General features: G+C 47.8%; 1 protein-coding gene across 8 annotated transcripts in view; it reads left to right on the forward strand.

Annotated features, from left to right (window-relative positions):
- plcb4b (phospholipase C, beta 4b) overlaps nucleotides 1-24,768 on the forward strand; it is a 53,509-nt gene extending 28,741 nt beyond the window's left edge. For 5 of the 8 annotated variants that reach the window (XM_076160143.1, XM_076160142.1, XM_076160146.1 and 2 more), the window contains 36 exons: nucleotides 3,068-3,148; nucleotides 3,269-3,328; nucleotides 5,177-5,320; nucleotides 6,697-6,776; nucleotides 7,161-7,214; nucleotides 7,397-7,478; nucleotides 7,626-7,726; nucleotides 8,509-8,566; nucleotides 9,892-10,000; nucleotides 10,136-10,346; nucleotides 10,447-10,540; nucleotides 10,670-10,749; nucleotides 10,868-10,952; nucleotides 11,036-11,126; nucleotides 11,220-11,315; nucleotides 12,295-12,443; nucleotides 12,548-12,643; nucleotides 12,773-12,917; nucleotides 13,011-13,095; nucleotides 13,563-13,687; nucleotides 14,300-14,351; nucleotides 14,963-15,065; nucleotides 15,326-15,490; nucleotides 16,703-16,907; nucleotides 17,596-17,684; nucleotides 18,038-18,194; nucleotides 18,281-18,330; nucleotides 18,530-18,595; nucleotides 19,049-19,164; nucleotides 19,263-19,338; nucleotides 19,424-19,599; nucleotides 19,825-19,926; nucleotides 20,018-20,075; nucleotides 20,192-20,278; nucleotides 20,693-20,723; nucleotides 21,613-24,768. In XM_076160143.1, coding sequence (XP_076016258.1) covers nucleotides 3,068-3,148; nucleotides 3,269-3,328; nucleotides 5,177-5,320; nucleotides 6,697-6,776; nucleotides 7,161-7,214; nucleotides 7,397-7,478; nucleotides 7,626-7,726; nucleotides 8,509-8,566; nucleotides 9,892-10,000; nucleotides 10,136-10,346; nucleotides 10,447-10,540; nucleotides 10,670-10,749; nucleotides 10,868-10,952; nucleotides 11,036-11,126; nucleotides 11,220-11,315; nucleotides 12,295-12,443; nucleotides 12,548-12,643; nucleotides 12,773-12,917; nucleotides 13,011-13,095; nucleotides 13,563-13,687; nucleotides 14,300-14,351; nucleotides 14,963-15,065; nucleotides 15,326-15,490; nucleotides 16,703-16,907; nucleotides 17,596-17,684; nucleotides 18,038-18,194; nucleotides 18,281-18,330; nucleotides 18,530-18,595; nucleotides 19,049-19,164; nucleotides 19,263-19,338; nucleotides 19,424-19,599; nucleotides 19,825-19,926; nucleotides 20,018-20,075; nucleotides 20,192-20,278; nucleotides 20,693-20,723; nucleotides 21,613-21,689 — 3,636 coding nt within the window. In that variant the 3' untranslated portion in view covers nucleotides 21,690-24,768. Of the gene's footprint in view, nucleotides 1-3,067; nucleotides 3,149-3,268; nucleotides 3,329-5,176; nucleotides 5,321-6,696; nucleotides 6,777-7,160; nucleotides 7,215-7,396; nucleotides 7,479-7,625; nucleotides 7,727-8,508; nucleotides 8,567-8,608; nucleotides 9,747-9,891; nucleotides 10,001-10,135; nucleotides 10,347-10,446; nucleotides 10,541-10,669; nucleotides 10,750-10,867; nucleotides 10,953-11,035; nucleotides 11,127-11,219; nucleotides 11,316-12,294; nucleotides 12,444-12,547; nucleotides 12,644-12,772; nucleotides 12,918-13,010; nucleotides 13,096-13,562; nucleotides 13,688-14,299; nucleotides 14,352-14,962; nucleotides 15,066-15,325; nucleotides 15,491-16,702; nucleotides 16,908-17,595; nucleotides 17,685-18,037; nucleotides 18,195-18,280; nucleotides 18,331-18,529; nucleotides 18,596-19,048; nucleotides 19,165-19,262; nucleotides 19,339-19,423; nucleotides 19,600-19,824; nucleotides 19,927-20,017; nucleotides 20,076-20,191; nucleotides 20,279-20,692; nucleotides 20,724-21,612 lie in introns of those variants that run through there. The other 3 variants (XM_076160150.1, XM_076160147.1, XM_076160148.1) reach the window with 3 other exon arrangements.
- The last annotated feature ends 562 nt before the right edge of the window (nucleotides 24,769-25,330 follow it).

A 25,330-nucleotide genomic window follows, 5' to 3' on the forward strand; every position in this document is an offset into this window, starting at 1 on the left:
AGCTTTGACTGAACGATGCGTCTCTCTAATCTCAGCACTAACTACTGGATCAATACTCCTGTGTCAATAAACAAATATAATTGAGATTGGATTAATGATCGTCATTCACTGAGAGGCAGAGGCCATCCGGGCGTGAGAGGGTTGGTTGGACTCTTTCAGGCGACATGAATCTGGGGGGTGAAACATCTGATGGAGTCCTTTCTTTCTTTCTTTCTTTCTTTCTTTCTTTCTTTCTCTCTATCTCTCTTTCTCTCTTTCTGTCTCAGTCGGATTTTATGAAACATTTGCTTGGTGGATCACACTTTGTAATTACAGAAGGGTGGGAGGGAGAGAGGGGGGGGGCGCTGTTGCTCTGTTGCCTGGCAAATAAATGAGCAGGCCTGTGGGGACGTCTGCATCGATTGAGATGATGTACGTCAAGCCCACACACACACACACACACACAAACAGAGAGAGACAGACATGCTCTTTATCACTCTGTCATATGGACACACACACACACACACACACACACACACACACACACACACACACACACGCTCAACAGAATGGATTTTTTTCCACAAAACATTCTATACAGAAGAAACCCAGAACAAAAAATACAGAAGAAATTAGTGACAGATGGTAGAGACATGTAGTGTGTGTGTGTGTGTGTGTGTGTGTGTGTCTGTGTGTGTCATTATCTTTGTCCTTTAGCCCATTAGAGATAGAGGGAGACGAGTGTGTTTTCATGTCTCGCTGTCTCATGTTGAATAAAAGCTTTCCTCTTCCTCCTCCTCTTCTTCTTCTTGGTGTCTCTCTCTCTCTGTCTCTCTCTCTCTCTCTCTCTCTTTGTCTGTCTCTCTTTCTCTCCTGTTATCTCACTAATGGTTTGTCTCTATTATCCCTGATTTGCTGTCTCACTCCGCCTCAGAGAGAATCAAACGCAGAACATGAAGAAGCTTTAAATGTCTTATTGATTTCCAATGACTCATCGATTCCTGTCTCAGGGTGTTGTCATTTTTAAAACATTTACGTGTGGGTCAAAGGTCAGCCCGATCGTACGTCTTCACCTGTCCACATCCATAGGGTCGACCCCCCCCTCTCTCTCTCTTTCTCTCTCTCTCTCCCTGCTTCCTCAATTGTCTCACTGATTGAAAATCAATCACCCATGATTTAGCAGATCTTTTTTTGCCTCGGCGACCTGTCAGCCTCATAGTGACGTGCTGTGTTGTTGAAGAACGCAGAGACAGACCGAGCGTCACTGTGCGGTACAGGGAGTCAGACTGATGATGTCACCGGGATTCCCATTGTTATCCCCATTTCACCCGTCCCTCCTTGTTCCCCCTCCGGCCCTCCATCGTGTTTTATTCTGGGTCATTGTTAAACAACCAGCGCCGTCTCTACCGTCACTGTTTTGATCCGATCACAAGGTACAAACATCTCAAAACACCACAAACTAGGAAACGAAACAGATCAGATTGATTGGTCGTCCCTGCGTTTCACATCTCAGGGAACGGGAACCGACAACCCTAATTACCTTTTACTTGATTTATCAATAATTCATCAGGACTTCAATCAGTTCACGTCTCCATCACCAACCTAAGGGCTCCCGTTAGCCTAGAGGGCATGTGGACTGGTGTGTGTGTGAGCGTGTGTGTGTGTGTGTGTGAGATGGCCCTTTGTTACTTATTAATGCTTGTTAAGTCTGTCTGACATCGCCTTGATGTCAGCGAATACGTGCATACATCATTCATGCGTTTTACCTGCCTGTGTGTGTGTGAGAGAGTGGAAGACCCGAACTCGCACTCTAGGCCCGAGCGCTGGCAGAAAGGCGGTCTTACGTGCCAGCTGGATCCAGAGCGGCGTGACCGTAAAGCTCTGGGCCTGCGATGGTGTAACAGTAGCTGCTGCCTGTTTAACACTTTTATATTCTTGGCCGGACGACGAGCAGCTGCTTCATCTGACAGTGTGTGAGTGGAGATGAAAGAGAATCCAGCTTTTAACCGAACTCTGCGCTCTCACTCACTCTGCCTAATGGAGAGTGGAGAGCTCCGTCTTGGGTTTATGGCGGTTTAGATCCGACTCGTCCTCGTATGTTTAAGCGACACTTTAAGCAAATTAGGGTGTTGTGTTTTTCGTAAGTTGGAGCATTTTTGTCCGTATTTGGCCTGAACTCAGTGAGTCTGCGGCAGTGAGGGAGGCTGATGAACACGAGGGAGAGGCTCCTTCTGAAGGTCGTCTAGCCCTCTGGACACCAGCACCAGAGGGCTACTGGGCTCTGTCTGAGTGTGTCCCAGACAGGCAGGCAGACAGGCAGACGTTCATACTTCTATGTACATGCTCTGTGTGTGTGTGTGTGTGTGTTTGTGTGTCTGTGTGTGTGTGTGTGGAGTTACAGTGACCCAGCAGCCGTCTCTCATTCTGTTTTCTCTCTCTGCTGTTTCATCCTTTCAGCATGTGTTATATGAGAAGGATTAAACACACTCACACAAACTTTGGCACAGTCATTCATCAGCGTAATCGCAGCTCCCAGCGGCTGATTGAAATGAGAGAACAATGTTTGCGTAAGATAAGCCGCCGATTGTTGGTTGCTCTTCTCTCGTCGAGTCAAACGGGGTCTCGCTCCGTATTTTCACACCAGGTGACGGATGCAGAGCAGCGTCTTCATAGTGGCCTGCTCACACTCAACACCCCCCCACACACACACACACGCACACACAGTTGCTTGTTTCCTAGACAGCGCTGTGTTCCAGCCAGACGATGTTTGTATTTAACAGTAGCTGTAGTTCACATTTATCTCACTCTGTGTTTGCTCTCATCTCCTCTGCACGCAACTACTGTGTGTGTGTGTGTGTGTGTGTGTATATGTATGTATGTGTGTGTGTGTGTTTGTGTGGATGTCCTCAGGCAGGAGGACGTCTTTGGAAATGAATGGATCTACATCTGTTTGTGTGGTTGCTTCAAGCAGATCTGTTGAATGTCCTGCCATGTCAAATAAAGCCATGTGATAGATTCTCTCTCTCTCTCTCCCGCTCTCTCTCTCTCTCTCCCTCTCTTGTAACGATCCTCCTCTTCCTGTCTGCAGGATCCATACATCTTTGAGCCCAACTGTCAGATGAGGGTGGATGAGTACGGCTTCTTCATCACCTGGAAGAGTGAGGGAAAGGTAAACCACCGAGCAGCAGAGGCGGCAGCAAAACATAGTTCAACTACAAAATGCACAAACCAATGCACCTAACCTTACCCTTCTCTCTCTCTGTCTCTCGCTCTCCCCCCCCCCCTGCAGGAGGGCCAGGTTCTGGAGTGTTCCCTCATCAACAGTATCCGTGTTGGTGCCGTCCCTAAGGTGAGACCTCTGGACGTGTCTTCATGTCTTCGCCTCTGCTCTCTGTCCACCTCAGCCAGGGTTCAGTCTCCTCCTCTCACACAGATCATGTTAAGGCCATAGACAACCATTCAGACTGACACGAGATGGCAGCAGAGACTAATGAAGGCACAGACTGACACCACCTGAATTATTGATTTCAATTTACAGTATATGTCTTACACTTAAAAAAGAAACAGACATAGAGATTCAAAGTCAGAGAGTTTGATTATAAAGGTTAAATGTCCACAGGGAGGTTTTGGCTGTCATGGCGACTCAGAGAGACGTTAGTTTGCAGGTTTGGGAGCCTCTGTGGTGTTAAAGGGAGAGAAAACGCCACACTCAGGGGCACATTAAACATTAAATATTAAAGGTTTGGCCAATGCTGTTGACCCAGAGAGGAATAATGGGAAACTGCCTCCAGGCCCATTATGATGAGAGAGAGACACGGTGAGACACTCTGATCAGACACAGGCTGGCAGGAGACGTTCTGTCTCTGTGGTGCTGTTATGCAGTGATACTCACACAGCCTGATCTCAAAGTGTGTGTGTTTGTGTGTGTGTGTGTGTGTGTGTGTGTGTGTGTCTCAGTGTGTTTGCAGCACCGCGGGCAGATAATCAGGTACGGATGTAACGAGTACAGAGGCAGAAACTCAAACCTGTAGAGTTTCTATGAGTATCAAATATTAACCAGCCGCCTGCAGTGAAGCATTACATCACAGTATGAGGCCGCACGCAGACGTGATGGCAGTAACACACATGGAAGCCTGCGTGTAATTAGGACACCGGTGTTCTGTATGTACACCACTGTAGAGTCAAGGCGGTTGACGAGACACACACATATCCTTCGGCAGGTGCTGCTGAGTGAGCACGTTGTTGACAAAGCAGGCGATGGTGTGTTTGTACAGCCCCCCCTGCGTTTGAGGTGTGTGTACACGCGTAAGATCACGTACACAGATGCCACGCGGTGTTCTGGGCTTCTCCTCAAAGGCCTAACACGGTTACACACACACACACCCACACAAACCCTCCCCCCGAGAGCCCTCTCAGCTAATCCAATGAAGGCGGGAAGATGAATGACCGGGAGGAGCGCTGGCTGAGCGGCAGCACGTTGCTGTTGATTTAATCACGCAGCAGAAACGCATCACCATCGTCCTCGGCAACGGCAGACAGAAATATGATCGAAAATCTGAGTGGGAGTTTCTGTGTTTGTTTGGAAAGCAGAGAGTGTGTTCACACCAAAAGTGTGTGTGTATGTTTGTGTGTGTGTGGTGTAATTTAAAGGTCCTGTGTAAGTTAAGGTTTTAGTTGATATGATTTATCTCTTTTGGAAATATTTATGATTGTAATCTTGTCAAGTGGAGCCAGAACCTGAGAGAGGAAAACAGAATTTAGAGTCCCATAAATCTGAAACTAGATTTATATTTGAGCAAAGAAGCAGATAAACACAAGAGCTGCACATCACAGGCGTCACAATAAGACCAGGAGACGACTGCAAAATCAAAGATTTCAACCTAACCTAACGACACACACACACGTGACAGGACCTGCTGCTTTAAACATGAAGGCTTCAGTGACTAACATGGAGGCTGACACAAACACACAAATATCCATTGAAGTGCGGTCACAGAAGGCTTTGTGGGCACTTAAAGTTATTGATTCACATTAAACTTGGATTTGTTAAACACAGCGAGTTTAGTTTAGATTGACACAGTAGAAGTTAGAACATTCGATTCTTTTATTAGATGTGTTTAAGAGTGCTGGCGTCTTTCTTTTATCTCTCTCTCTCTCTCTCTCTCTCTCTCTCTCTCTCTCTCTGTTTACATCTCAGGATCCGAAGATCTTGTCGTCGTTCGAGGGCGTCGGAAAGACGGAGGCGGACCTGGAGGGCTGCATCATCTGCATCTGCAGCGGCACTGACCTGGTCAACCTCAACTTCATGTTCATGGTGGCAGAGAGCCCAGACACAGCCAGGGTAAGAATAAGCCGCTCAGCAGGACGGACAGACAGACAGACAACAACAACAGCTGAATAGACATACGTACATGGCAGAATGAAACCTGTGTTGGCCGGTGGGCCTCAGATGTATTGGGAGATTTGAGCTCCTCCCTCCTTCCTTCATTCTTTCTTTCTGAACAGCTGCAGAGCTCCATCAGGATCAGCTCACACATTATTAATTATTGATTTCCCTTCATACCTTCTAAACTAATAAAGGAGGGAAGTCAGAGGGTCAGATTATAAAGGTCAAATGTAAACAGACAGATGCAGTTTTTTGTTGTTATGGTGACTTGGAGAGAGACGTTTGTCCTTTTCCATATTTTTACTCTCTCTCTTTCTCTCTCTCTCTCACACACACACTCTCCCTCTCTCTCTCTCACACACACACTCTCCCCCCTCTCTCTGCTCCCCTGTTGAGCTCAGATGGAACAAACGCTGCCTCTCTCCTCTCAGCAGCAGGCAGGCAGACAGTAGAAACGCTGCCCCCTGCTGGCCGGCCCGTGTACATGTCTGTGCACTGAGCCACGTTGCTTTAACTTTCACATGAACTCCGGGCTGAGTCACGCATTTATTTACGACCTCTCACATACTTCTGGCTCCGTCGCAGGTGAAGATACTTCGTCCAAAAAGAGAAGAGAAACAGCGATAAAACCCAGCTGATCAGAGGAACGTGTTGTCCGCTGGTTATTTATTTAGAGAGATTATTAGTGCTCCTAAAAGCATGTGTGCGTGTTTACACCTCATAAATCTAAAAGGCTTTTAGTTGTGACACGACTCGGCACTGCAGAGCTGGAAGGCGTGTGTGTGTGTGTGTGTGTCCGTGTGTCTCTCTGTGTGTGTGTGTGTGTGTGTGTGTGTGTGTGTGTGTGTGTGTGTGTGTTTGTGTGTGTGTGCGTGTGTGTGTGTGATAAATGTTTGTTTGTGGTTGTCGCCACAGGGCTGCCGGTGATATTTGTGCAATGGCCTTCAGCAAGGCAAGCACACACACACACACACACACACCACCTCACAGCATGCAGGTTGCCCTATGAAGCAGACCTGAGGAGATGAAAGGGTTATTTACATCAACACACACACACAGGCTCATCGTTGTTGCAGCAGTTCTCTTATGATGCTGCTGGTAATTCAGTGTGTAAGAGGAGCAGAAATCCAGGAGCGGCTTAATGAACGTCCGGATCGGGTCCTTCTTCCCCTTTTCCGTCCCGTCTCCCTGTCTCAGGCTGTGTGAATGAGGAGGCCATTCATGGACTTGTGTTTACACTCCTGTGTCCACGCACTCGTCCACACCCTGAGGACACGCCGGATATTTGTTTGTCTTTGTGCGTCTTTGACTTTAGTGTGTTTGTGTTGCAGCGGTGGATCGAGGGGCTCAGGTCGGTGATTCACAACTTTAAGGCAAATAATGTCTGTCCAATGACCTGCCTGACCAAACAGTGAGTACAACACACACTCTGAAGTACAACACACACTCTGAAGTACAACACACACTCTGAAGTACAACACACACTCTGAAGTACAACACACACTCTGAAGCACAACACACACTCTGAAGCACAACACACACTCTGAAGTACAACACACACTCTGAAGTACAACACACACTCCTGAAGCACAACACACACTCTGGAGTACAACACACACTCTGAAGTACACGTTACACTGCTCCACCTACCTCTCTCCCTCGCACTCAGCCTCTGTCTCTCTCTCCCTCGCACTCACCCTCTCTCTCTCTGTCTCTCTCTCTCTCTCTCTCTCTCTCTCTCTCTCTCTCTCTCTCTCTCTCTCTCTCTCTCTCTCTCCCTCCCTCTCTCCTGAAGCTGGATGAGAATGTGCTTCCTAACCAACGTGAATGGGAAGATCCCAGTCAGAGGGTGAGTGAGTCTCAGTCTGGCTCCGTTGTATCCAGACTCTCTTCAGTGTGACTCATCTTCCTCCTCTCCCTCTCTCTCTCTCTCTCTCTCTCTCTCTCTCTCTCTCTCTCTCTCTCTCTCTCTCTCTCTCTCTCTCTCTCTCTCTCTCTCTCTCTCTCTCTCACTCCCCCTCTCTCTCCCAGCATTACGCGGACGTTTGCATCAGGGAAGACGGAGAAAGGCATATTCCAGGCTCTGAAGGAGCTCGGCCTTCCCAGTGGAAAGGTCAGACGAGGTCGAGCTCAGAGCGTTTGTGCCTGAAGCTGTGAACTGTTTCCTCTCGTCCTGAAGTGAAGGACAGAGTCATAATAACTCCGTGAGAGTGTTTGATCGGTGAAGAACTTACAGTCCAGTTTGTTTTCTCCTCCACAGAACGACGAGATCGAGCCGCCCGCCTTCACCTTTGACATCTTCTACGCTCTCACACAGAAGATCTGCCCTCGCACGGACATCGAGGAGCTCTTCAAGAAGATGTGAGCTTCCCACTTCACACCGTTTCATCGTCTGCTCTTCTCTAACAGAACGTAACAAAGCCCTGCTGGTGCATGTGCAGCGTCTGAGCTCCTGGACAAACGTTTCTGCTCCTGCTGCACTAACGAAGCCTGGACCACCAAACCTGCTCCACCGTCACACACACTCATTATGTTTCAACGCAGTGGATAGTTTTGCATCACATAATAATCGATCTCTACTGATTCTATATATTCTCTGTCACGAGGCCTAAAGCTTTTTCAGGCTTTGATTGAACAGAAATGTGACGCGTTCCTGCAGAAGAAGAAGAAGAAGAAGCACTGTATTATCACACACACACACACACACTTCCTCTCTCTGCCTTCCTGCATTATAAATGTTGAGGTTAATTCTTAACGAGCGTTTCAGAGCGCAGGGCGAGCGACTCTAAGCTTTTAACACTCGCTAATGGAGAAATTAGGTAATTATCGGAGGAGAGGAAGGCATGAACGTGTGCCGTGGCCTTCATTCGTCCGTCCTGATTAACACTGACCTCGGTAAAGTGACCTCACTGTGTGTTGTGGCTGTCCAAATGTGTGAAATGTGGACGGATCCAGTGTGTTTGGGCTGAATGTGTGTGTGAATGTGGGTCACATGGAGCCGTATGGAGGCACGTATGGGCCCTTTAAGACGCCTGTGCTGCTTTCTAATTATAACTGTGTGTGTGTGTTCGTGTGTGTGTGTGTGTCTATTTTAAGAAGCATAACACTTTGTTTTGTTTTTCTTCTAATTAATTCCTTTGCAGCAATGGGAACAAAACTGATTATTTAACCGTAGAGCAGTTAGTCAGCTTTCTGAATGAAGTAAGATCTTTATCATTCATTAACTTCTCCTGTATGTGTGTGTGTGTGTGTGGCTTGCTCGCCCTGCCCACCCGCTCCCTCGCCCCCTCCTCCCCCTGCAGCCCACCACCCTGCTGGGGGACAGAAGTTGCCCTGTGGCCTCAGGTTGAGCACCAGTCAGACCCTCATTAAACTTCACTTAATATAAAGGGAGAAATATCAGTGTCACTTCCTGTCGGCCTGTAAGGGCAACTTCCTGCCCCCCCACCCCCTCCCCATAATGCATGCCCACTCAGCTCACCCCAGCTCCCCCTGCTGCGGCTTACCTCCCCGTGTTTGATTGGTGTTGTCATGACAACAGGAGGGAAGAGGTTTCCATCCTGTTGCTTCCTGCCTCAGCTCATCTGGTTTCCTGCTGTCTTGTGTGGGTGTGGGCGTGTGTGTGTCGTGATCTGCTCTGTGGCTGCGTACCTGCCTGGTCGCCCCGCTGTGTGGGTGTGTGTGTGCGGTTGTGTGTCTGCTGCTTCCAGTCCCAGCCTGCGCTTGTCACATTTTAAACAAAGCCAAAGCTTCGGTTTGGACCGTTTCCCTCCTGAGCAGAAGGTGGCGCTGTTGTTAAGTTTATACACACACACGGCTTCCCTCCCTGTAGGCACCAGCTAGTGTGGCTCAGTGTGTCAGTGTGTGCTGCAGAGCCTGGAGGCCGTGTGTGCGCTGTACGATTTCACCCCGAACACAAACGCAGCTCCCTAAAGGGCGTCGCTACATCAGACACATCCTAGCTTGTAGAATCCATTTATTTCCCAACATGCATTGCTCCGCCTCCTCAGTAGCTTCGTTTCCATTTCGTACATTTTTAAGAAGTTCCACTGTGAAATGGCAGCGTTTCCTTTACGCTTTTTTTACTCCGTAACTTCAAAAGGAGGCCAGTCGAACGAACTGTACAACGCCAGTATGCTAGCAACAACAACAACAACAAAGCAGATAAAGAGACATCCATCTTTCTTTATTGGGTTCATTGACAAAAGTCTGATGACTGTGATGATTGAACTTTCGTGGAGTTGGTCTCCAGACAGACAGAGCTGTAGTGGAGCTGGCAGCATGAGCGCCCCCCTCTGGCAGAGCACTGTCAGCACATTCATGGTTCAGGGTCGGTTGATAGAATCGCCCAGCGTGTCCCCGGCCTCAGCTCAGCGCCCCTGTGAGTCCTGTGGGTTCTTTCCTGTCGCATTGGTTTGGCCTGTGTGTGTGTGTGTGTCAGTGCAGGTGTCTGTGAGTGGGTGCGTGTTCTTAAATATATGTGTGTGTGTGTGTTTGACCCTGCGTGTGTGTGTGTCGCTCTTCAGAACCAGCGTGACCCCAGGTTAAACGAGATCCTCTTCCCATTCTACGACCCCAAGAGAGCCATGCAGATCATCGAGAAGTACGAGAGGGACAACGACCTGACCAAGAAAGGTGAGTGTGTGACACTGCACCGCCCCCTGCCTGTGGAACTGTGAAGCACGGGCCACGTGTGGAGATTGAACGACCGATATCAGAAACCGAGTGAGAACGAGAACTTTAACTCCGTCTGCGCTCCTTCTCCCCCAGGCCAGATGTCCAGTGATGGTTTCTGCCGATACCTGATGTCAGACGAGAACGCTCCGGTGTACCTGGACCGGCTGGAGCTCTACCAGGAGATGGACCAGCCGCTGGCCCACTACTTCATCAGCTCCTCACACAACACCTATCTGACCGGACGCCAGTTTGGAGGGAAGTCGTCTGTGGAGATGTACCGCCAGGTGCTGCTGTCTGGGTGCAGGTAACTAAGAGCTGTGACTCCAGGGACATGCAGTGTGTGAAGGTGCAAAGAACCACACACACACTCACACACAGCTTGTCTGTGTGTTTGTGTGTGTCAGATGTATTGAGCTGGACTGTTGGGACGGGAAAGGAGAAGACCAGGAGCCCATCATCACTCACGGCAAGGCCATGTGCACGGACATCCTGTTCAAGGTGAGACAGGGAGACAGACAGTGAGAGAGACAGGAAGATGGAAAGTTGTAGCCGTCTTACTGTACATTTCTTGTGCCTCTCTGCCCTCTTGTGGCGGCAGCCTGATACGACACATTTTCTCTTCACCAGGACGTCATCCAGGCCATCAAGGAGACGGCGTTCATCACGTCAGACTATCCCGTCATCCTGTCCTTTGAGAACCATTGCTGGTGTGTGTGTGGGCGCAGTGTGTCAATACGAATGTGTGGTCATGCATTTTGAGCTGCAATCAGTGCTTTGTATAACTTGTAAATGTGTGTGTGTGTGTGTGTGTGTGTGTGTTACCAGTAAGCCACAGCAATATAAAATGGCAAAGTACTGTGAGGAGCTCTTCGGCGACCTCCTCCTCAGACAGCCTCTGGAGAACTTCCCAGTGAGTTCCTTCACAATCCCAAGCGCACATTCCTACATATTTGTTGCTCCCCTTTAATGAGGTCGCCCGTTTTTGTTTTTCAGATTGAAGCCGGGCGATCTTTGCCTTCGCCGAACGACCTCAAACGGAAAATCCTCATCAAAAACAAACGCTTGAAACCTGAAGTGGAACAAAGTAAACACAGCTCAGTGTTTAAGGCACGATCGGTGCTAAGAACTGAAGACTGGTGTATTGAAGTGCGTGTGTGTGTGTGTGTCCGTCCTACAGAGCAGCTAGAGGCCTTTAAGAAGCACATGGAGGCAGGAGAGACCAACACCCCGGCCATCATCATGGGAGAGGAGAACGAGGACGACGCAGAGAACGGTATGTGAATTGTGTGTGTGTGTGTGTGTGTGTGTGTGTGTGTGTGTGTGTGTGTGTGTGTGTGTGTGTGTGTGTGATCAATATGAGCATAGGTGAGTGCTTAATGAAGCCAGACATTGATTATCTTGATGTGTCCAACGTGATGGCCACCAGTAAAGTCTGATGTTGTCAAAAGTAAACAGGTTGAAGCTTCGCTGCTCTTCATTGTGTGAAAACAACAGAATTCCTCATCACATCCTAAATTGGCTTCCTACTGGTGGAATCTGATCTGGGAAAGAATACACAAATCCAACATTTACCAGCAGCTGAATCCAGCTCTGTTCTGCCCCCTAGTGGATAAAGCTCATAATACTTCAGGTTCTCCTTGTACAAAGTGAGCAGCTGAATTACATAGCTGCGTTCAAAGGGAGCTGTGAAATTTCGGCCCTTTAGAACAAACAAACTATCATGACTGAAGGAGGACGAGGTGCAGAACTGAAGTGGCTCTTTTTATGTGTTCTTAGGTAAATAATAAAACCGATACGGTTAAACTTGTGTTTCTCTGAGGCTTCATGTTCTCTCAAGGGAAATTGACTCTTCATCACATCACAGATTGAATCAAAGTTTAATTGTGTCCCACTTTTCCACGTAAAATGCAGCTCTAAGTGTTTTACAACAAACAGAAGCAGACATGAAGATAAGAAATTAAAGCAGCAGATCACAGAGACGTAAAAGCAAACCATCAAATACTGGAGAAGATAAGCAAGAGAATATTAGATATAAAATCAATTTAAAAACAAGAAATCACATGAAATTAGGCAAAATAAATCAAATAAAAATGAGAAATTCTATTTTATGTAACTTAACTGTAAGAAAAATAAACTCAAATGATAAAATTGGAGTTAGATACAATTAAATATAGAATATATATAGAGAATATATAGAGAAGAGTGAGGTGAATGTGAAATCAGTGTGTGTGTCTTTGTGTCTTTGTGTGCAGGAGAGAAGGAGGGCGAGGACAAGGACTTGAACTCGGAGGCTCCCAGCAGTCTGTCGGAGGCTCCCAGTGAGAGCGACGCCAACAGCGTCTCCCAGAGCAACACGGTGAGCTCCAAGAAGGAGGAAGAGCGAAGCAACAGCATCAAGAAGGTGAGCCAACCCTTCAAGAACCTCCAACCATGAGAACAAGAGCTGACCTGGTTACTGAGGGAGCCTGTTGTGTGTGTGTGTGTGTGTTGCTTACGTGTTCTCAGGTGGCCGACGATGAAGGGACGGAGATGTCTGAAGCCACAGAGGCGACGGACAACACGGACATCTCTGAGGCGTCGGACCAGGACAACAACAAAAAGGTGAGAGCTGCTGAACTCTGACATGAACCCGGGCAGACGTGTGTGTGTGACTGAAGTGACGTAGTGACCGCTCGCTCTTTAATCGCTTTAATAATCAATCAGAATTCCCTTCCTACCTTTGGTGTGCAGGGCTCAGATGGAGCAGAGGACTCTGAGGAGGCTTTGATCGCCCAGTATACCTACGAGGGCGCCACCACCAACATCCACCCCTTCCTGTCCGCCATGGTCAACTACGCCCAGCCCGTCAAGTTCCAGAGCTTTGACGTGGCCGAAGGTGAGACGGGTAGAACCCAACCTCTGCCCGCGTACGTTTGTTTGCGTCCTATCGCCCCGATAAATAGTTTAAACACGCTGCTCCGTCTTTCAGAGAGGAACATCCACCACAACATGTCGTCCTTCAACGAGTCTGTGGGTCTGGGCTACCTGAAGACCAACGCCATCGAGTTCGTCAAGTATCCTTTGACCTTTGATCTGGAAAGATTCAAGTTTAGTTTCGACGATCTAAACAGCAGAAAAGTCTTAATGTGGTTGCGTAATGTCAGTGGATGTACTGTATGTGTGTGTGTGTGTGTATGTGTGTGTGTGGATGATCAGCAGGTCAAAGTCGATGTTTTGCAGCCATATTTGTGTCCACTTTGCTCGGCCTCCAGAGAGCAGCATGCCTTTGGACTGTGTTCCTCTTCTCACACACACACACACACACACACACACACACACACACACACACACACACACACACACACACACACACACTCTCTCACTCCAATGGGACTGTTTGACCCGAGCTGTTCCGCACTAAAAATAGCGCTGCAGTCTGCTTTACACACACACACATCAACACACACACACATCAACACACACACACACACACACACACACACACTTTTTTTCCAATCCATCTTCCTGAGCGTCAGCGCAGCTACAACAAGCGTCAGATGAGCCGTATCTACCCCAAAGGAGGCCGCGTGGACTCCAGTAATTACATGCCTCAGATCTTCTGGAACGCCGGCTGCCAGATGGTCTCACTCAACTTCCAGACCCCAGGTAGCCCCGCACGCAACACGTGACCTCTGACCCAACAGCTCAACAGAGTACACACACACACACACACGAGTGCACGAACTGACTTGCACAACCTCTGTGTATGAGGTCAGAAGTTTCACATAACTTTAGACACACACACACTTGTCCTATGTACTATACACACACATGCTCTGAGATATGTGTATAAACTGTTTGCGGCATGTAAACACGCACGCACACTTCCCTACTTCTGTTTTTTTATACTGACCCATTCATTCCCACACACACACACTTTCACATACTCTGCAGCCACACACACACACACACACACATACACACAGTGAGTGAGGGAGCCTGTTGGAAAGCAGCTGCTGCCCCATGGCCGCGGGCGCCGGGGTCGAGACCATATGTCCTGCTGGGAGCGGACATGTGCAGAGCTGCAGGGAGGAGGGGGGGGGGGGCACAAGGGGGAGCCAGTGTGATGGAAGGAAGAGAGGGATGATAGAGAGATTGGGCACTGGACAAGTTGACTGACTCTCTCTCCCTTTCTGTCTCTATCTCTCCCTCCCTCTCTCTCTCTTTCTCCCCTCTTCTCTGCCCCCCCCCCCCCCTCTCTCTCTCTCTCACACACAGATCTGGCCATGCAGTTGAACCAGGGAAAGTACGAGTACAACGGCTCCTGCGGGTGAGATGTCCTCATCCACTCTTCTGTCCCACCATCCTTCCCTCTCTCTCTCCTCCTCCTCTCTCGCCCTCTCCTAAGCTCATCCATTAAACCATGTCACATCTCATTAGTGGTTGCCAGTGGCGACCATAGCCGCCGTCTGCCTCCGGGAGAGCCAATGAGAGCTGTGGAGATGAATCTCCCCGCGCGTCCCCGGGCTCTCTGCAGTCATCTGTCTCCTCCTGTCCCCGTAGTCGTCTCCGTCCCTCGGCTCTAATGTCGTCCCCCGAGGGCGGAGACTCTGCCGCTAATGCTGGAAATCTCACTTGGGCAGAGATCAGCGCTTTCACAGACCCCCGTCATTACTAATGTTACTCTAATGGCCCCCGCTTAACACACACACACACACACACAGTCTCATGCTGTACTTTTCACAGCCAAATGATAATTATGGAGCTCAACAGAACAAAAACTTGATCATAACATTGTGATTATAACTCAGAACTCACTGAGATCAAAAGGTTACATAGACTTTCTTCCTCTTACATCTTCCCTACCTCTCATTGTGTGTGTGTGTGTGTGTGTGTGTGTGTGTGTGTGTGTGTGTGTGTGTGTGTGTGGTTCTGTCTCAGGTACCTGCTGAAGCCAGACTTCATGCGGCGGTCAGACAGGATGTTTGATCCCTTTTCAGAGACGCCTGTGGACGGCGTCATCGCGGCGACGTGCAGTGTTCAGGTCAGTAGTGAACTGGAATCCAGAACAATACGGATGAGCTCATAGCAGTATCAGGTCCTTTGAAGAGTATTTCCTCCTGAGAACCTGGAAAATGGTTGAAAATTGATTAAAAGTAGCAATTTAACAAGGGAAAAGCTGTTCAACAACATTTAATGCTTCCCCCTTGTGGTGGAGCTGTTTTATGTAGTTTCCAGGCTTTACAAACACACCACTGAGTCTGATAGTATCTGTACCTTCATCATCCTCCTCTTCACCTCCAGGTGTTCTCTGGCCAGTTCCTGTCAGACAAGAAGATCGGCACCTACGTGGAGGTGGACATGTACGGCCTCCCGACCGACACCATCAGGAAGGAATTCCGCACACGCATGGTGATGAACAACGGCCTGAACCCCGCCTACAACGAGGAGCCCTTCGTCTTCAGAAAGGTACCGACACACACAGCAGACTGAGGATGAGAGGAAACCTGGGGCTGATCAAAATGTTAAGAAATGATAGAGTGATTGGGGAGAGAGAAAGAATAAGAAAGAGGAGCGGGACAGGAAGAGGAAGTGAGAAGGATGGAGTTCACCTGAGTTTGACAGAGGAAGAATGAAAGAAAATGAACGATTAGAGGAACGAGCTGAAGCAGAAGAATGGAAGAAAGAGATGGGCGATAAAAAGAGAGGGAGAGGGAGGGAGAGTGTGTGTGTGTGTGTGTGTGTGTGTGTGTGTGTGTGTGTGTGTGTAATAATGCTGCTCTCAGCAGAATGAGGAGTCTCTCAACCATGACTATGACTCCAGCTCCCTAACACACACCATCAATCACAGGCTGCCGCAGTGCTGCTACGCTCACACACACGCACACACACACACACACACACACACACACACACACACACACACACACACACACACACACACTTACACAGTGCTATCATGAGGGGGCATCACGAGCAGGGCTGCCTGGCAAGACCGCTTTCGCTTTCTCTCTCTCTCTCACACACACACACACACACACACACACACGCACACACACACACACACACACACAAACGCCCCCAAGACACTGCTGCACCTTTCTAATGCGTCCACAACAATGTGAAGATGACTCCAACAACACACACCATCGGCACTCACACACACACACACACACACACACACACAGGCTCGCTTCCGCACATTCATCTCTTGTGAGTATTCTTCGGCCTTATCTTTTACCTTCGCCTTCGTCTCAGTATTAATCATCCTCTCGCTCTCTGTTCACTTATCTTCACACACACACACACACACACAAGGCCAGTGTGCAGTCACCCCTCACACACACAAACACACACACACTCCCTGGATGTGTTGGCGCTGTGGCCTTGTCAGCAGTCAGATATGCTGTGTGTTGCTGTTATCATACCTGTTTGCACTTAGCGCCCCCTGCAGGTTCATCCTTGACCTTCACTCTGTAGTTGCACAGTTTGACTCTCAGTTCATTACTTTCTCTCTGTCCCTCCTCTTCATCCCTCCATCCATCCATCCCTCCTCCTCCTCCCCTCCCTCCCTGCTCTTCCTCTTTCCTGCCCTCCTCCTCATCCCTTCTTCCTTCCCTCCCTCCTCCTCCTCTCTCCATCCTTCCCTCCTCATCCCTCCATCCTCTCCTCCCTCCCTAGGTGATCTTGCCGGACTTGGCAGTGCTGCGTATCGCCGTTTACGACGACAACAACAAGCTGATTGGCCAGCGCATCCTGCCTCTGGACGGCCTGCAGGCCGGCTACCGTCACATCTCTCTGAGGAACGAGGGCAACAAGCCCCTGTCGCTGCCCACCGTCTTCTGCCAGATCATCCTCAAGACCTACGTGCCCGACGGCTTCGGAGGTGAGAGGAACACACACTCACACACACACACACACACAGAGGAAATTTATGAAAATGTTGCTGCTGACTGTAAATCGCTTTGCAACAGCACTGCGCGCGGGTGTGTGTGTGTGTGTTTGATCGTATATTTGATCATATTTATGTACAAACACAACAAATGACACACACACACACACACACACACTTTCACTCGTTTTATTACACTGTTTATTCATGGCTGAAAACCGTTTCTGTAGCCGGAGAGGAAAAGGAAGGAGCGTGATCTTCCTCTCCTCCCCGCTCGTTCCCTTTCTGCCGCTCAGAGTAATAGGAAGATGATGATGAGGATGATGATGATGATGATGGTGAATGTGCACTAATGAACGGGACAATTGAAGTTGTCATTAAATAAAGCCAAAGGGGCTTCAGCTCAGGAACATTACTGCAGAGATGAGCTTTCCTCCCCATCACACACACACACACACACACACACACACACAGCCCTGATGCTCAGCAGGTAAAGATCGTACATTTAATTTGTAATGAATAACTTCAGTCTAGTTGTGAGATTATATCTGTGTTAGATGTTTGTGTCGCTGTTCAATCAAAACAGTTCAATCTGAATCTCAAGCGGCCACAACACAGAGACAGAATTTAATTGAATGTATTCTTCTAAGCCTCTCTGTCTCTCTGCTTTTGTGTGTTCCAGAGATCGTGGACGCTCTGTCAGACCCAAAGAAATTTCTGACCATCGCAGAGAAGAGAGCCGACCAGATGAAGGCCCTGGGCATCGACACGGTACACACACACACACACACACACACACACACACACACACACACACACACACACACACACACACACACACACACACACACACACACAAATCAATTCATCAATCAGTCAATTTTATTTAAAATTGCGTCTAGAAATTCTGAAATGAAATGAGACCAAATCAAATAAAAACTAAAAAGGTTTTTATTAAGAAAGACTAGGAATAAATTGAAATGAGTGTATGAATTTCTTAAATGGAACACGTTTATAGAACTGAGATGCACAAAATTCCAAGCCGCTCTGTAAACTGGCCGCTGCCCCACACACACAGATGTAACAGAAACACTGAGTCTCTTTCCCGTCTCGTCCGTGTGTAGAACGACATCGCCGACGTTCCCAGCGGAAGCTCAAAGAACGACAAGAAGGGAAAAGGCAAAGGTGACACGGTGAAGGCCAGCGTAACGCCGCAGGCCAGCTCAGACACGGGCCAGAGCGCCAACTCCGCCCAGAACAACTCAGCGGAGACCAAGAGGGGTAAGCACACACACACACGCACACAGTCATGACGCCACACACATCTAAACGGCTACAGAACCTGTAAACACTGTGTTGTGTTTCAGACACGGCGCTCGTGCCAAACGTGAGCATCGACGACCTCAAACTGATGAAGGTTTGTGTCTCTTTCTTTATTTTCCTTCTTATTGGTTACAACATGCAACATGACAGACACGCCCCCACAGAATGCAGGGCTGGTGAACGTCTTAAACATACAGTACCGCCCTGTTTTCACTCAGTGTACACAGTGGGGCTGCACTACAGGATTGTTGTATACAAACGGTGTCTCTGAATGCGTCTGTCTGTCCCTGCAGACGTACCTGAAGCTGATTAAGAAGCAGCAGAAGGAGCTCAGCGCTTTAAAGAAGAAACACTCCAAGGTGAGCAAGTGTGTGTGTGTGTGTGTGTGTGTGTGTGTGTGTGTGTGTGTGTGTGCACTGATGATCCCACTGACACACAGAGACGAGGACAGAGACGCGCTTCTGTCTTTCATCTTCCACCGACTATTGCTTCATCAGGATATTCACCTTCACACACACACAGACACACACACACACACACTCCATCCCAAACGTGCACGCAGCAGCCACATAATTAATGGTTTGTAACACATTAGACTTGCTAAATTCGCCCTCCTGTGACCTCGGCTCACCATAAACACCACGCTGGCTGCTGCTCATCCATATCAGCTCCTTAATTATCTCGCCTCTAAAACCTACGAGACGATTGCATAACCAGACACACCGAGCAGGAAACGTACTACGCTTAGATGAAGGTCGGGTCAGGTCGGGTCGGGTCGTGTCAGGTCGTGACTCTGTGTTTGGTCTTCTCAGGATCAGAACGTCATGCAGAAAGTTCACTGCTCGCAGGTGGACAAGATGGTCTGTCTGCACGACAAGGAGAGGACGAGCCTGGAGAAGCTGCTGGACAAGGCCATCAAGAAACGAGGGTAAAGGAGCAAACAGGGCCTACATGTGTAGAGCCAGAGTGAGAGGAGTTCAGCCTCATTCAGACGTGTTTCTCTGCTCTGATCTGTCGCTCTCGCAGGGAAAACAACTGCCAGGAACTGAAAAAGGAGACGGAGGACAAGGTCCAGACGGTGGTGGCTTCTCACAAAACAAAGGTTAACAACATTTAATGATTTGGGAGGGAAATTTGTTGTATGTGCGTCTGTGAGCGGTGAGGCTGATCCCCGTTTGACTCTGTAGGTAAAAGACATCACGGCCCAGCACACTAAAGAGTGGTCGGAGCTCATCAGCGGCCACGGCAGCGAGGAGCGAGAGATGAAGGACGCACACGTGACCCAGCAGTGCGAACACCTGAAGAAGCTGCTGGCCACCGTGCAGGAGCAGCAGACCGTGCAGCTCAAACTCATCCACGAACGGTACACACACACACAAGCTCTCTCACACACACACACACACACACACACACGCACACAATTCTTATTCCGTTCCTATTATTAAATTATCAAAGTCTCCAGAACCATAAGAAATCAAAACAATTCCTCTTCACCTTTGACTTACAAATGGGCTTTTTTGTTATCATGTTGCTGCTTGCTCACACAGACTGTAGTGACTAATGTGGCGCCCTGCTTTCTGACTCACAGGCAGAGTAAAGAGATGCGAGCCAATCAGGCGAAGTCGTCCATGGAGAACAGCAAAGCCATCAGCCAGGACAAAAGCATCAAAAACAAAGCGGAGAGAGAGAGGTGAGTCACTCTCTGATGAGCCATGTGTTTGATTTATACTTCTACAATCACACACACTCACACACACACACTGTGTCTCTGTGCTTCTCAGGAGAGTGAGAGAGTTAAACAGCAGCAACACCAAGAAGTTCCTGGACGAGAGGAAGAGGGTAGGACGCTCACATGTTTGATTACAGCTTCACTCGATGCTCTAACATGAACTCAGTGGCGTATGACGCTAACATACATTCTTTACATTTCCCTGTCCTTCTGCTGTTCCGTCCAGCTCGCCATGAAGCATCAGAAGGAGCTTGAGCAGCTGGAGAAGAACCAGAGAGAGCAGCTGGACAAACTGGAGAAGTTCAACGAGCAGGTTCGTAACAGCTACTCTGCTCTGCATGTTCATACACACACACATATGCTCGCTCAAATGTGAAATCCAGAGCGGAGCGTAACTAGATGAGGTAAATTGACCTCCAGAGGGATTTAGTGGGAATGGACTTTGGACAGGATGATGAAATCTGTGATAGATGGCTTTAGGACCTCGCTGACACTTTCCATTCAAATGCAAACTGCAGGTTAATGCTGGAATAAGTTACAATCGCAATCAAACCATATGTGTGTGTGTGTGTGTGTGTGTGTGTGTGGATTGATGACAGAAACATACAGCAACTTCACATGTGACGGGTTCCATTGTTTATAATTTTGCCATTTGTCACGTATGTGTGTGTTCACATGTATGCACGTATTCATTCATGTTTACTATGATTTGCTTCCTCCGTCACAGCTTTTGACATCACACCGCGCTCAGGTCCAAGGTAGGCATCTGCATCTCCATCTGTATCTGCATCTGTATCTCCATCTGTATCTGCATCTGCATCTGCATCTCACTCCATCAGCTCCTCTCTTGTTTTTCCCTTTTTGGACACGTCGCCTTTTCCCTCTGAGCCAAATCTGTATTCAGCTGCGATTGCCATGGCGACCGTAACGAGAGCTCTCAAGCCGAACGACCGCTGAGTAAAAGCGCCACAAAGCCGCGCCGTCTTTCAATAGATTGCCAGATAAAGCCGGAGAGAAAGAGGTTCATCTTCCTTTGTGCAGTGGAGCCGCATTCCCACACGTCCGGTCTGCAGCTCTGCGCCCGGCGGCAGCTTGACTCATTTATCACCGTGACTCACGAGCCGTCAGCCGGCCCAAAGTGCCAGCTCACGACTCGCAACTTTCCCTGGTTTCCCTCCAGCTCCACGCCGCCTTACGTGACACCGTCCCGCCGCACAAACTTTCGTTCTCGATCACGGCGGTGGTAAATAAGTAAACATGGCTGAAGGTAGAGGAGCTGCAGTATGACGAAGCTTCTCCACAGCGCTGCATGTGTTTTGTCCCTACTCTGAGCGGTTTTAAGGTTCAAGTAGCTACTAGCTGATGTATTCACGTAAGTCTAACGCAGGGTGCAGATGTTCTAAACCATTGAGATCAAACAAAACAACAATGGCGTCCATCTCTTTAGTGGTAACATTCAAATGTAACTCGTTTTTGTCGTTTCAGTAAAGAAGATAAATAACTAAAAGGACTTGACGTCTTCTATCTGTATGAGTCATTTATGCAAATGGAGAAACTGTGAACCAATCAGACAAGGGTCAACGCCAATCAAGATTTTGCGCAAGTTTGTTTGTTTTTTCTTTCTAACTCTGTTTTCTCTCCCTGAAGGCCAAGGACATGCAGCAGATGGTGAAGCTGGAGGAGGAGATGGACCGCAGACCTGCGACGGTGGTGTGAGCGACTGAGAACAACACACACACTCACACACGCACACACACACACACACTCGACAGCTGTAGAAACACTCCACCGTCCCCACCCAGGCCCCGCCCACACTGCTGTCTGGACTTTCATAAGGAAGAATATTGACTACGTACACGCACACACACACACACCTGAACCGCGGTTCTGCTCACTCTGCCCCGCCCCTCTACCATGAAGCCACTGAGCCATTGGTGCTGATCACTGATTTACAGGGAGTTAAACCACTTGAGAGGAGGGGAAACGTTTCCGTGGAGACAAAGCGCCGTAGACCTAAATGTCCAGTCTCCTTCACTGCATTCAGCATCCAGTGGACAACTGCTGCAGCTATTAGTGTACACACACACACACACAGATTATAACTGATATATATGTTTGTTTTTTTTAAATCAGTAACTGATGAACATTAAGGGCGCATTTATACTCGACACCGTCGCTCACACTCGCTGGACTTAATACATTGTCCACTAGGGGGCAAGTGAGAGCCCAAAATTGCCTGCGATTTTACAAACTGTGGTGCTTTTCAGGACCTTCACGTCCTCAAGCGCTCACAGGCGCCGTAGTGACATTCTGCACGCCACAATCAGAGCTAAACGCATCTCGATGTATCGCCTTGGCCTTGCCTATTTCGCCTTACGACGCCCTGCATGTATACCGACATCAATCTCTCAGCTACTTTGTTATGGGGCGACTTCATGCAAACACTGAACCATGTAAAAAACCGAGGTTTCAGGGTCAAAGGTCACGGGAAGACCTTCAATTGAACACTTGATCTATGTCGCCGTCATCTTGTGTAGTCACATATGGTGTCAGTGTCGAGTATAAACGCGCCCGTCCTCCTCCTGAAGAGGAGAAGAAGAATAAGTCCGAAATTTTAACGTCATTTCAGCACAAGTGAAAACAAACAATGTGATATAAATGCTGTCGCTCCACACAGTCCTGAGCTCCACACTTGCCTGAGCTCCACACAGTCCTGTCCTGAGCTCCACACAGTCCTGTCCTGAGCTCCACACAGTCCTGTCCTGAGCTCCACACAGTCCTTTCCTGAGCTCCACACAGTCCTGTCCTGAGCACTTTGTATGTGATCCGCCATCATAACGATGTGGAATATGTAGCAGTGCACTACTGTAGGTTTTCTGTATCTCCGTAAGAATGTAAAGGAAATAATCACTGTATGAAGGAGTGACACACCGAGTCCGACACTGCGACTTCTTTGATTTCACCAAAATGTATTGACTTGTTGTTCAACACTTTGAACCTGCTGCTTAATGGCTGCTGGAGTCAGAGGGCTGTAAAGGGATCAATCACAGAGGGATCAATCACAGAGGGATCAATAATCTTTTGATCCTTCAGACTTTGTTTTAATCACTGCAGAGACCCACACAGACGGCACGACCACAGTCAGGTCAGGTTAAGTAAAGCTGAAGCCGCTACAAAGACAGAAACTCGTCCATTCAACATTCCTACTCAGCAATTCTCCTGATTTACCGAAACATTTCCAGGTTTTTCATTGATAGAAACCCTGCGTGTCTGCGTGCAAACCGCCTCACGTTAACTGAGAAGTTAATTTTTTCATCACTAGCCGCTCGTGGAGAAAGAACTTTGCCTGACTGAAGTCGGGGCCGTCTGGTGTTGTTGGTGGCCATGAAGGCATTGTGGAGGTGAAGTGAAGTGCTCCCTTAATAGCTTCCTGACTGAGCCTTAAGCATCCTGAGCTTTTAATCCTCCTCATCGTCTCCCTGCAGATGAGGCAGAATAATTACAACTCATTTGTTACGAAGCCTGTGAACGGCGGCACCACCGGGGACTCCCGACCGGCCCCGCTGCCGTCGGATTCATCCCTGGTGGTGCTCGAACGTACGGAGGAGGAGGAGGAGAAGCCAGATCCTGCATTGATCAAAATGCCACCTTTTGAAACGCTCTTCCTGTCTGACGTGGCAGTAAAAAGCTTTGATCTTGAGTTTGAGGCTGAGGTCTGTCGAGTTAAAATACATTTAAAAAAAACTCAATCACAAGATAATTACGTTGTGGCTACGACTCGTGACCACGCGTTCCTTTCAACAACACGATGTGGCCTCTCCTCCTCCGTACAAACGGGCTCTGAACACATAAACCACTGCAGAGGGAATGTTTGAAGTACTGCCATGGAGTCATTGTGCGATACTGTCGTTTTTGTGCACATATGGTCGGCCAAGGTCAACCAAAAAAAAAATTGTCACAACGACACAGAAACGCGGGAAAGAAAATCACCTTTTTGGTATTTTGGCCTTTTTAAAGATTAATTATTGTTTTATTCTGCTGTAACTCACTTCAAGGGTAGACGGGATTTTACTGTATATACTGGAATGTATTTAGTTGAATTTACTTTTTGACCAATTGTGTTTGACGGTTGTGTCATACAAGGGCTCGGGGTTAGAGGGGACGTTTGGGACGCTGGGAGAGACGTTTTCTGTATGGCTGGCTGGGTTTCCTTCTCTTGTTTTCCCGCTCCGGTCTGCCCTCACTGCACCTCGCCACTCAGCGCCACGCCCTCGCCACATATCTAACGTAGAAGGTAACGAGTGAAAAGTGCTTTTAAAGTTTATTCCATCGCTTTCAAATGTGCCACACGGTGTCTATTAGGACGTTTAAATTATTTTACAAATGATAAATGCCAAATTAAGGGGTTATTTATATGAAGATATATATAAATAAATATATAAATATATATTATATATTAGATATAATGTGTAGTTTAAGATTATTCTGTTTGTTAGAGGCTTTTTTGCACTAGCTGAATGTTTCTGTTGTGCGACTATTCCGTAACCTTTCGCTCTCTATAATTTGTCAAAGAAGAAGAAAAAAAGGGGGATTATTTTGGCAGAGCAGCGTCACAGATTTCATTTCCTGTTTCTTTCTCCTCTTCGTTTTCTGTTTCAACTGTAGCTCGTCAACAAACCATTCTGTGTGTTTTTGTATTTATATTGTAATGTTGAACTTATAGCAATGAAAATACTGTTGTTATCCAGCTCCTTTAATACTGTTTTATAGTATGTGTACCAATAAATCCAGGTGTAAAACGGCTCCACGTTTGTGCTTCTTCAGACTCAAATTTCATTCATCATCATTTTATGTTTAGATTACTACAGTATGGATTATTTTGATCATCAATTAATCTACCACTAGTAATTGAGATTATGAATCGATATTTGTATGCATGCGTATGCTCAGTATCCATCAGTCTGTCTCTTATGGGACAAAACGGATTAAAATAGCTAAATTCCAGTCTAAACTATAGTTTTTCTGTAGCAAGCCAGAAATTACATATTTAGAGAATAGTTTATTACACCCTAACATTTTGGATGTTATTTTTCTAATATATGCGTAGAGAGATAATAACTGATTTATTTTACATTGATAATTTCAGATCAGTAAATAGTGTACTGTCACTTTAAGGCGTAAGGACGATTGTGGGTTGTACTTCGGTTATTTGACTATCTTTGTTTGTGTAGTTCGTGTTAAATCTAAGCGTAGGATTCTACAGATCATCAACTAGCATTCATGTGAACCATCGACATTAAAGACAAACTTTAAACTTTACACAATGTCATCGTTTCCGGTCCTTGCGGCCCTGTTGAGATTGCGG

This window comes from Genypterus blacodes, unplaced genomic scaffold (genome assembly GCF_046128005.1).
Source record: "Genypterus blacodes isolate CSIRO-AG114 ecotype Tasmania unplaced genomic scaffold, CSIRO-AGI_Gbla_v1 ptg000104l_1, whole genome shotgun sequence".
NCBI classification, from domain to species: domain Eukaryota; kingdom Metazoa; phylum Chordata; class Actinopteri; order Ophidiiformes; family Ophidiidae; genus Genypterus; species Genypterus blacodes.